Source organism: Sodiomyces alcalophilus (assembly GCF_042370955.1).
Source record: "Sodiomyces alcalophilus JCM 7366 unplaced genomic scaffold ACRALscaffold_8, whole genome shotgun sequence".
In the NCBI taxonomy this organism is placed as follows: Eukaryota; Fungi; Ascomycota; class Sordariomycetes; order Glomerellales; family Plectosphaerellaceae; genus Sodiomyces; species Sodiomyces alcalophilus.
In genome coordinates, this window is record NW_027263539.1 from 2,392,141 (window position 1) to 2,404,990 (window position 12,850).

At 42.6% G+C, this 12,850-nt stretch overlaps 1 protein-coding gene across 1 annotated transcript; it reads left to right on the plus strand.

Moving 5' to 3' along the window:
* Window positions 1-8,253: 8,253 nt before the first annotated feature.
* ACRALDRAFT_2112723 (uncharacterized protein) lies at window positions 8,254-11,297 on the plus strand (the record flags this gene model as incomplete). Its single annotated transcript, XM_071023594.1, has 4 exons — window positions 8,254-8,607; window positions 8,705-8,981; window positions 9,054-9,086; window positions 9,172-11,297. 4 exons carry the CDS (start codon window positions 8,254-8,256, stop codon window positions 11,295-11,297), a joined length of 2,790 nt encoding a protein of 929 aa, XP_070872067.1.
* Between the last annotated feature and the right edge of the window lie 1,553 nt (window positions 11,298-12,850).

Here is a 12,850-nt window from a genome sequence, read left to right on the forward strand (position 1 = left end):
TCGCTTTTAGAGTTAATAGTATCTATATCCGTACTAAGCTGCTCTAGATTAAGACCCTTATTTCTTAGTAGATTTTCTATTACGCGAATCCCGCCTTATAATAGTTATAGTAATACGAGTCGCGGCTAGTTTTTTATAGTATTATATACCCATAAGCCACTTCGTAGATACTAATATAAAGGTAGAAATAGGAGCTCTTTACCTTATATAATCAGAACCTCTTTAAGATTAGTTATAGTCTATTCGATACGATAATAAATCTCTATTATTTCCTTTAGTAAATATAAATCAAGGTTATTTATATCCTTACTAAGGGCGCGTTCTAGGATACAAAGGCATACTAGATCGATTCGAACTCGGAAGTCTTACTTAGCCTAGTGGTATAAAACCCAGGGCTTTCCTGTCACGATATAAGGTTGTGATTATTATAGGCGAATAGCGTGGCTATTATAAACTTATACGAATCATATAAAATCCGTACGAATAGCTAGTATAAAAATATAGAGTATCGCGACCTTATCCACGATTAAATAATTATTAAAAAGATCGTTTTCTGTAAGGTAAATAAAGTATTCCTAAAAATTAGTTAGTATAATAGGAGTAAAAGAGAAAAATAATAGTACCTATACGCTAAAAGGCCGAGCGCGATTAATAGAGTCGATTCCACTAAGCTTCGATCCGTTAATTATAGACACTCTTCCTAAATATCTAAGAGTCCTTAAACTTAATTAGAACGTCTTATCCGGCTTTATTCTGCTTTATACGAGTACCTATAGATAAATACTAATATACGCTAGCTATAAGTGTTATTTCCTTCCTATAATTAGACCGTATAAAACGGGGTAAAAAACCCTGATCACGTATAACCCTAAGATATTAGGTTAGAACGTTACGCGATATATACGCAGAGACTCCGATATAAAACTAAATAGTAAACCGAGAGTATGTATTAATATTAGCGTATATTTTAAAGCCGAATAGTAATAACTTATTATACGTATTAATAGACTAAATAAAATTTAGCCCTGGCGTGGTCTAGCCTTTTCTACGATATCGTATTTCTTTTAGTCGAGACGTAACCATTTCTAGGAAGAGTTCCGTGAATATACGATAGAGTTCGGTACGGCTGATTATATAGCCCTTTTATCGTATAAACGTATAGAGCTATACACGACTAAGTCCACGAGTAAAGGAGGCATTAAGGTCTTACCGTTTAAAAAAGAGTCGAATATCTTCTTTAGCGGCTTTAATTTATATTATATCTTGGCGTCGTTATAGTTTATGATTCCTGCGAATAGCCATGAGTCTATACGTCGAAATTTAGAAGCCCTCGGCACGAAGTTAATATAATATTTTATCGTCGTTTAGGTTTTCTATAAAGAGTTTATGAATTCGTCGAATAAGACTTATAGTCACGATTATACGGGTCTCGCGGCGAAGTCCCTATACTATATAGCGCCGCTAAAGGGTTATACGACTAATTTTCGACCCTGTTTATTATTGTACGTAGTTGCAGAGGGCCTTATCGGTCCAGCCCTCCTCGTATTTCCGGCAAATCTCCTCGCGGAGTAGTTCGAGATCTATACGCTTACCACGTATAATCGTATAAAATCTGGCGGTGTAGTGCTAAATTGTTTATTAGGATATATTAAAATATTTTAACGTAGTCTTTTACGTATCACTCCACTTTAGGCGACTTCCTACTTCGCTTTATAAACAGGTACGTATATATTACTTAATATAATAAGTATACGCTATAGTTATATATATAAAGGGGATATATTTCTATATATAAATATAAATATATAATAAATAGTAACTGAAATTATAGCTAGTAAATATATAATTAGTTTCTATAAAAGAATTTAATCTAATCTATATATACAAGTAACCTTGACTATTTAGTATAGAATAAAAATATAATATATACTAAAGTATTAATAGACTATAACTAAAAGACATTTAGTAATATTATAATATAATATTATATTAAAATATATAATAACCTTTAAGGAAGTAAAGTATTATTTATACTTATATATAAAGGGTTATAAAGATAGTCCTAAGGTAGTAGACTATATAAGTATTAATAATATTAATATTAATAGGTAATATTAAGATTATATTTATAATAAGTAATAATTATAATAATTATAAGTATAAGTAATAATTATAATAATTATAAGTATAATATCTAAGTCAAAATTAATAGTATTTATAGCTTTAAGCTCGCGTAATAAGCAGTAATCCTACCATTCTACGCATTCAATAGCTTTTGCTTGATTTTCCTCTCTTCCGCGTATATAGCCTACTACTCGTAGCCTAATTTATTAAAAGGTGATTATATAATAAGTTCTAAATTTAGCTAAATAGAGTTTATAATATATTAAGAGTATACTTAAGTATTTATATTTTATATATATATATATATATTTAAAAATTAGTTATTATTATTAAAGTCTGCTATTAATAGCTATTATATAATTATAGGCAAAAGAATAAGGAGTATAAAGATATATATATCTTTATACTAATCTATATATATTAATAATATTAATAAAGCATTAATAACTTAATTATTAATATATAAAGTTATTAATATAAAATATAAGAAGAGAAGATAAGAGTCTATTGCGTAATATAACGTCGTTTACTATATAATAGTAAACCATTACGTAGGGTAGAAAGAAAAGCGTATATTAAGTCCACTACCTAATACACTATCGTTCTCTCCTTTATTCTCTTTTCTATATATATTTAATTCTTCCCTCTCTCTTCCTCTGTTTTTTCTTTTCTAAGCTAGCTACTATATTCTTAATATATAGGGAAGTTATTTATAATAACCGATATATCTTGGATTATCTCGAATTATTAATAATTATTAATGGTTTAAGATAACTAGGATATATTACCTATTATAAAGAATATATATATATATTTCATAGTATTATTACTAGCTAAGAAGTAAAGGAAAGTAAGAAGATAGTAAGTATATTAAAGAGAAAAAGTATATATATAGATATATAGATAAGAAGGAAGGAGAAGAATAGATAGTATTATATATAATATTATATATAGTAAATTTAATATTAAGGTTCTATTTAAAGTATTAATTTAGTAAAAGCGTTATGTTTTATATTATAGACTTTTAATTTCTACTATATAAAAGTTTATATCCGCTCCACGATTAAACGTAGCATTTTCTCTTTTAATATATTATATACTGGTCCTGTATACTGGATATTAGGATATAAAGACATTATATATTTCATTAATAAATGGTAGTTAGGATAAAGATATATATTTTTATATTTATAATTTCTCTATTTATAGCTATACTAGACTTATTAGTAGCAGATAATAGCAGATAATAGCAGATATTAGTATATATATATATATATATATATATATAGTAAATATTATAATAATACGAGATAATCTAGTATATATAAGATAACGTTAGTATATATTAGGAATATAGTACCTAGCTTAGAAAAGAAAAAGTACCGGAAACGATAGGGAATATATAATTATATATAAATATAAAGCATAAAGAGAATGCTGTATTAAACTAGTAATAATATCCTTTAACTTATTATATAGTAGATTTAATAAAGTCTTTTTATATTAGGTAATAGACTTTTTATTAGATAATAAACTCTTTATTACCCTATAGATTATTATATTATATAATAGACTTTTCTCTTCTTATATATTATATCTCTATATTACTAACTATATATATTAATAATTAAGGTATAAATACTTTATTAATACTCTAAATATATATAGTTCGTATAAATAGATATATATACTTATAGTCTAACTTATTCTGCCTATAATTCATAATAGTTCTTAATAAATACACTATATATTAGAATTTATAATATTATTTTTATAATATTATCCTATATAGGCCTTTTAGTAATAATAGCTTATATATAATATAATAGAATAAATATATATTTATATAGTATATTATTTATAATAAAGGCTATTTATAAAGGTTAAGGTAGTATATAAATTATTAAATACCTATAAATTATAAGATATATATATATAAAATACTCTTTTACTATATTAAATATTATATAGTAAACTATACTATATAAGTTAATCTATATATCAGAAAATTAAAATTAAGTAATATAATAAAATCAGTATTATTATTATCCTATCCTATTTATAAAAGCAGAAAAGAAAAGAAAAAAAAAACGAAAAAAAAAATAAAAAAAGGAAAAACAAAAAACAAAAAAACAAAGGAAAAAAAAAAACAAAAAAATAAAGGAAAATCGTAATCGTATCGTTAAGTGCTTTATAGCACTCTAGAAAACGTTATTATTATTATCGTTATTATTAGGAACTAGATATATATAAGTTAGTACGAATATATACGTTAGAATATTAAGAGCAGAGAGAGATATACGATTATTAACGTAATCGCTAAGCACGTCGAGGAACTTTACTAAATAGCGTTTAGGAATTCCCTTAAGATTTAACGCCCCGGCCTTTCCCTTCTTCTTTATAGACCCGGCCTATAACAAGCCCTTACGCTTCTTGCCTATCGGCGTTATAACTTCTAGTATATATTAGTATAATACCGTAGAATAGTATATATATCCATAAAATAAATATACCTGCGATAGTATAGTTATAAGCGCCCGAACTAATAATATAGTTCCCGCACGCGCCTTTATTAAAGTTCTTAATAACGATATAGCTAGTAAGATTGCTATTTCTATTAACGCACTTATCGTAACGGCTCTCGCCCTGCTTCTTAGTACCGTATATCTAGATAAAAAGTCTAGAGAGTGCTTACGGGCGCGTTATATCGAACTCAGGTATTTTCGCTATGCTACCCTTCTAATATATACGGCGTAGAGTAGCACCACGCTAGATCTTCTTATACGTTAGCGTATACCAGTAAATATTATCGTAGGAACACGTACTTAAGGCTATTACTTATCGATATATCGCGAAATAGTGCCCGGGCAGGATTCTTCTAGTGCTATTTAATATATATTAGTATAAGACGCGATAAGCAGAATAACATAACGTACTCTTAAGCATAAACGCGTCTAACTCTAAGCCCTTAATTATTCCTCGGGGTTACTTAGCGGGGGCGGGGGGGAGGTCGTCTCTATTAATACTCTTAGGCTAGACATAGTTAGATATAGCAGGAATTTATACGGGACGTGGTATAAGACTTATTAACGAAGATCTTATTATACTTAACTATATATCGAGAAATAAGACTATATATTAGTATATAGTATAAAGCACTATTAAAAACAAAGAGTTAGTAAATATCCATAGAACGCCTTAGAACACCTTATCTTTATAGAATAGTAAGATAGCCGTAACGACTAAAAAGACCCTATAAAACAGGAATCTAATAAAATTAAGGCCATAGAATTAAGCCTTAATAATATTTTTAATAGAATACTATTATAGTGTGGCGTATATAGGGTATACTTACAAGGGGCGATCTTATCTAGAGGGGAAAAAGTAAGATTACGATCTAGCGTAGCGTTATAGTAGTTATTCGACGGAAATTTTTTTCCTAATCTCTGATTAGCTCGGTTATTTAGAATATACGTTTATGAATTTCTATTTGTTACTAGCCTACGTTACTATACTAATATGCACGATACTGTATAGGCGTGTATTTACTAGACTTAGGCGTTAGTCTACTAATTTATTTTAAAAATTTCGAGGTTGGAATAGTCTGTCCTGCGGTCTTCCGTACGTACCTAAGGTACCTACGAAATAAGTAGTGTACATTACTCTTTCGTACTGTCACCGCTAACATGTACAGGTACAGGAACCGTTGCCATAATCAGGGTTCTGTGGCACCTTTTCAGCCTTTTCGCAGCCGAGTACGTATGTATACGAATTCGAATCTTGATACAATATGTACCCGTACGAAGTAATTACTTCACACAGTGTACGGTCGAGAAATTCGTTTCTATCTACAAATTATTCAAAGTGCTTGATTTACAGAGGTAAAGAGACCAAGGCGCTCGTGTTCAAAGTCCTGGGTAACACGACCTAACCTGCCACCTAGGGCGCAGAAGGCAATCCCTTGTGTGCGTTGTACCCGCATGCACACTCCCATCCACTATGGATGGGCCTGGGACTTGACAGGTGGGATGCCCAATGTCTTCCCTGTCTGCGGCGGCTGGCCTCACTGCAGCCTGCAAGGTGGCCATTGCCGCGAGAATCTCATTCGTGGCTTAGCTGGGAGGCCGACAAACTTGACCAGCATATACGAGTAACTCCTAAATTCCCGCGATGCGTATCGTCATCTCCTGAGACTCGGGCAAAGTCGAGTCTTATGCAGTTATCCTGACGTGAAATAGCAACTGATTTATATGGTGCACGTGTACGACGTCCACGTACGAATATATCTACGTTGTAGCCAATGTCACCCCCGCGTTGGCCCCTGTCTCCTGCAGCACACTTACACGCCGTCCTACGGTGTCGTTAGCGCGTCTCGCTACCCATGTCAACGGCAGCTTGGCAAGTGTTCCCCGCCAGTGATGAGTTGTCTATCTTATCGCAATGTCCCCCCTCCCCCACTACCTATGTTTTGATCACGGAATGCTGCCTTTCTTCGACACCGACGTTGCCGTGGGACAAAGCCATCTGTTAAGCTCCAAGACATCAGCATAGGCAACCGGTGGGCTTGTGTGATCGTTCGAAAGGCGTCGAGACATCAAGGCGTCGATATACGATTCGCCTCGGCAGCACTGGCTCACAGGCACGAAGCATCTCTTACAACGTACATACAACGTATGTATGTACATGCCGTAGATTGTTACGAGAACAGGCAATTCCAATCATCTGTAAAAAGGCGGCCAACAGGGACCAGGCACAATGCCAAGGCATTCTCACTCGCGCGGATCCGCCCCCAACTTTGCGCCCTGTGGGTCATGTTTGATCCTTAATAGACGCCTCGTGACTGCAACAATCCTACCGGGAAGTTTGCCTTGGGGAAAGGTCGATTGAATCTAGGTGTGGACAAAGACGCACTGGTGCAGGAGGTTTCCCAAGCAGACCCCGGCAGAAGGGATTCGGTTGATCGGCCTATCAGCGGAAGTTGAATAAGACGCTCGGGTCACTATCTGGTAATTGCGAAGTACACATAACATACACAGTATATACACTGTCCCACATTACTTCGCCGTACAGTGTCAAGTCCCTGTACACGTATAGTGTACAACGACACGGGAAAGTCACCGCTGTCATGCCCCAGAAATCGGTTGTTGGGTTCGACCTGCCACTTTCCATTTTCTATTCCCCATTTTTCAATTTCCATTTTTCCCCGCCACCACCTTAAGCCTCGACTCCGGCAAGGCCGCTTCTTCAGCAAACGCCACCCTATCCTGTTATCTCTTTTTGGCTCGATGTTATTAATGCCATCTACTCGATACCGCTACCGCTACCGGTACCGTTGGCGCTACTCGGTACTAACAGAGCCGCAAAGTCCGCTTTCTTCCGTTCCCCTTGGGGCTCCCGACTCGACTCGGTCAACCAACAATTCCTCTCTTCTTCGACAAATCCGACCAAAAAAATGATTACATTACCAATTCCACTCCCCGCCAATCGAACTAGGCAAGGCGGTTCTCCAGCTAGTTCGACCCGCACCCCACCCCCTACGCTAGCCTGATGCTTCGCCGACACGTTGGGATCACTCCCGCGACCCTTCTGGCTGACCAGGGGTCGTGCAGGTCGCGGCACGCCACCCCGCTAAACCTCATCGGCTTTCGGGGATGCCCCAGGTACAGCCAAATCCCATGCTCATGTCGAGGGCGGTGTGGGAGTCCCCTGACTCCTGGTCACCGATCGAGCTATGCTGGATCACGCCCGCCAGTTCCCCGAGGCGTCTAGTCTCCCTGTACGCATCCCGATTTCCGGCCTCGCACCCACCCGCTTTCCCCCTTTTTCCCTGCTCCTTTTCGTCTTATATATTCGTTGACCATATCTCTGTCCTTGCCCTCCCCTCCCTCCTTTCCCTCCCTCCCCTTGGTTTTTCGTCTCAGCATACTGGTCGCGCTGTTTTTTGTGCCGGCGTACTCTTCCTTCACTTCGGTCTATTGGACCTTGTTCAGTCTTTTCCCAGTGGTTAACACCTGTACACCTCGGTAGCCGATTCTGGGGATACCCTCGTTTGCGATCAACTGTCGATAACACGAACCTGTTTCCGTACGCCGTCCTCCTCCACCCACCGACAGACACTCAAACGACACCATGTACGGCTACAGCTCCTCCGAGGAGTCGGACGACCCTCGCCGACCCCGCCCGCAGCCCAACAACAACAACGGCAATAGCAATGACCAGAAGAAGAAGAAGAAGAAGCCCAAGCCTCCACCCCAGCAGACCATCAACTACATCTGGAAGACTTTCCAGAAGCGCAAGTTCAGCAAACCCCTCGCCGTCCTGCCCTTCGACCCCGTTCTTCCTCCCGCGAGCCACGACAGGCCCAACGAATCGCCCAACGCTGGCTACGAACGGGCCGCAGAAGAATGCCGCCGGAAGGTCAGGAAGATTATTCAGGAATGCCGCAGGATAAATACACGGTATCGGGATCCGAGCTTTGATCTGGTAAGCCTCTGGGTTCCTGACTAGAAAGAACGCCTGCCCGTGTGCGGCAGGAGTTAGAGCTTTAGACCGACGGAAGCTAATATGTTTCTTTTGACAGGACTGGGATCTCAAATGGGAGAAGGGCCACTGCCTCAACCACTTGGGTGGCACCAAGTGGTCTGTCAGCAGGTCCTCGCTTTCCAGCACCAGCGCTTCCGTGCCCAAGGCCGTCAAGCGCGTGCACGAAATTTTCGAGAAGCCTACTTTCATGAAGTCGCTCAGTGGCGACGATGTGAAGCAAGGCAACCTCGGCGATTGTTGGCTCATCGCTAGTCTGACGGCTCTGGCCAACGTTCCGGGTGCGCTGGAGAAAATTTGCGTGGAATATGATCAACGTGAGTGGGCAGATGCAGCATCTCCCGTGCTTCACAGTTTTGAGCCGACCCATTGCTGACGGTGCGAAACAGGTATTGGTATCTACGGTTTCGTCTTTTACAGAGGTAAGCCGTCCCATCCACCACTGCGCCTTGGACAGAACGACGAAGAAAAGAAAACAGAGAGATTGCTAACCAAGCCAAACTGTAGATGGCGAATGGATCTACTCCATCATCGACGACAAGCTCTACCTCAAGTCGCCCGCATGGGATTCTCGCAGTATGCAGCGGGACCTTTTGCAGCAGATTGACCGGGAAGACCAGGAGCGCGTCTACCGCAAGACGTACCAGACGGGCTCCAAGGCGCTCTTCTTCGGACAATGCAAGGATCAAAACGAGACATGGGTGCCGCTTCTCGAGAAGGCCTACGCCAAGGCCCACGGCGACTACGCCTCTTTGATCGGTGGTTGGATCGGCGAGGCCCTCGAGGACCTCTCCGGCGGTGCCACGACCGAAATCCTCGTGTCGGACATTCTCGACACGGAAAATTTCTGGAACAATGAGCTGACCAGGGTCAACGACGAGTTTCTGTTTGGTTGCTCCACTGGTCTGCTCGAGTGTGGATACGGCAGCCGCGATGGCATCTCCGAAGGCCACGCCTACGTCCTCATGGAGGCCAAGACTCTCAAGTCGGGCGAGAGACTGCTCAAGCTGAGAAATCCCTGGGGCAAGGTCCGGAAGGGCATCTGGGAAGGCGCCTGGTCCGACGGGTCCAAAGAATGGACACCGGATGCCCAATCCGAACTCAACCACCACTTCGGCAACGACTCTTCTTTCTGGATCTCGTACGAGGACTTCCTCAACAAGTTCCAGCACATCGACCGCACCAGGCTGTTCCGGGACCCCGACTGGCGCTGCTGCCAACGCTGGATCGGCGTCGAGGCTCCGTGGAAGCCCCAATACAACGAAAAGTTCCAGTTCACGCTGACCCGGGATTCACCACTGGTCTTGACCCTGGCGCAGCTCGACGACCGCTACTTCAAGGGTCTCCACGGCCAATACAGCTTCCGACTGCACTTCCGCATCCACGAGAAGGGCCGGCCCGACGCAGAGGACTACTTTGTACGGTCGCACGGCAATTACCTCATGTCGCGCAGCGTGTCGATTGAGATCCCGGACATGCCGGCCGGCGAATACAGCGTGTTCATCAGCGTGACGGCCGAGAGAGACGCAAAGCAGCCTTCGGTCGAAGACGTGGTCAAGCGCGAGTGCAAGGACCGGACGGAGAACGAAAAGCTGGCGCAGGTTGGCTACGCTTACGACCTGGCCCACAGCAAGGGTGCGGCCCACATCGAGGAGGTGGCCCGACTGCGCAAGATAAGGGATCAGCAGAAGGCGTCGGCATCGCGGCAGAAGGAGCGTCGCAAGCAGTGGGAGAGGCGCCACTTGAACCGCATGGTCAACAAGAAGCAGAAGGAGAAGAACACGGCCAAGCGCGAGCGCAAGCGAGGCCCGGCCGTGGTCGACGATGCCGACGAAAGCTCTGCGGAAGAGGAGGTACAGCAGCAGGTCAACAAGGACCAGGCCAACGACGGGGGCAAGGCGGACGGACAAACATCGGATGAGAAAGCCGCCTCCCCTGCTGCCAAGAAGGAGGGCAAGAAGCGAGAGAAGAAGAAGGCCCCTGCGCCTCGTCCCGACACGGACGGCGACTCGTCCGACTCGCCCATTGAGGATTGGGAGGAACTCTACAGCAGCGACGACATGGTCCGCAAGCCGCGACTGACGCCGGCGCAGCCACCGCTTCCCAAGTCGGCCATCTTCGAGTCCGAGGATGAGGACGCGCCGGAGCCGTGGAACGCCATCTGCATCGTCGGGTTCCAGCTGTACTCCAAAGACGAGCATCTCGACCTGCGGGTCGTCATGGAAGGCGGCGACCTGCTGGAGAACGGCATGGGCAGGAAGGGAGGTGCCGACCTCGACAACGCGCAGGAGAACGCGGGCGGCGTGCGCGAGAAGCAACAGCCTACGGAAGAAGCTGGGGAGAAGACGGCCCAGGAGGCGGCGGGGGAGGCGAAGGCGGCGTCTGGTGACGAAAAGAAGGAGGTGGCTTCTGGGGATAAGAAGGGCCCCGAACCTTCACCACCTGAGGGTCCCAAGGAGAAGGGAAAGGAGCAGCAGCCGGAGGACACGGACTCGGCCAAGACAGCTGAGCCGAACGAGGATTCCAAGTCGGATAAGAGCTCCGACTCGGCAGAGTACGACAAGCTCGACTCTGGGGCCAGCACGCCCGGCGTGCTCGTCACGCCGATGGAGTCTGGCAAGCAGCTGGGCTGAACGAAAACGAATATCCTCGCCATTCTTCTCGGTTTCTGGACATTCAACTAGAGGGGCGGCGCCATATTGGCGCTGACGACATTTTTCATGACGAGCGACGAACTGGCATATAGATTTCAAGCGGCTTTTGATTCACGGATACACCTTGGGTTTGTTGTCATTATTTATTTATGTGCCCAGGCTCGGGCTAGATTGGACATTATGGTTGATATATCTCGCTGGCGGAGTCAGGTTAAGGGATGAGATGGTTTATTTCACGGCAAGTTTTGGACCACTGGTTGTAATGGTTTTCTGCGTGGACGGGTATCATGAAGGGGTTCAGGCGTGTGTCCAGTGTGTATCTACTGGGTCGAGTACGATTACGATTGCTTGACAAAATAACAACCATTCTTCTACAGTAGACGTATCATGTTGCCTTGTGATGCGCACAACACCTGGACCGTGTTCTACTTTGAGTACGAAGTTAGTATATGCAACTGGTTCGACTCCTTTGGAATGTAGGTGGATAGAGGGGTTGGGGCGATACGTGTTGGGCCAGGAGCGAGTAGCCGATACTGGGCGTAGTACAAATAAGACGCTGTTTAGGCGGGAATAATTATATTCACCTTGTGGTTGGGGACTGAAGGCGATGGTGATAGTGGTGATCGTGATGGTAGACGATGGGATGATGGTGACCACGGTGACGATACGGGGGGGATAAGAGATAAGACATTAGAGATAGGGGATAAGATAAAAGAGAAAGCAGATGGTAGATAAGATAAGATTTCGTACCAGATATAGTGAGCAAGCATTAGTTTCTTAACGTACACGTATTACTAATACCTACTCATCACTTTTGCTCACCCACTATACCTAGGTAGGAGATGGGAGATAAGATATGATAAATGGAAGTAAGAGATAAGGTGAGATAAGATGCTGACCTGACCTACTGAGCGGGCTTCTTTTTTTCCTCGTCTTTTCCGACTTGCAAGTTCCCATCCATTTAAAACGGCCTTACCGACAATATTCCACTCCCAGAGACATCGCAATTGCGACCAGAACGAATTACGATGAAGTCTTATCTCTTTCTGGGGCCAAGTCAATTACAAATGCCGTAACCGCCAATTCAGACTCAGATATACGGACTCCATCGCGGCCTAGCCGGTCACAGAATGCGCACCGACGTGGACGAATGTTGCCACTGTTTTCAATCCCCTCTTGGCCCATTGTCATAATGACTAGGTTTCGGGGCCGATACGAGGTAAACATGAAGCAAAATCCGACGAATGGACCTGCGTGGCCCCAAATGTCCGGGCATCGAAAATTAAATCGTCGCCAGATGCCACCACTGTTCTCTCGGGGGCTGATGGTCCTGGGCGTTACTAGTCTAAGTCCGATGCCTTATACACAACTCATGGGCGAGAAGAGGATGGTTTAGCTTGGCGATACGGTGCTGCAGCCTAGGTCTGCCTGCTCGAGTTTGCCATCCGTCGTCGCATGGTCCGGCTTTTACAGCGAGACGGGACAATCACAGCACTCTACGCGTTCGCCGTCGCCTGGAGCCTGAGGTCTGG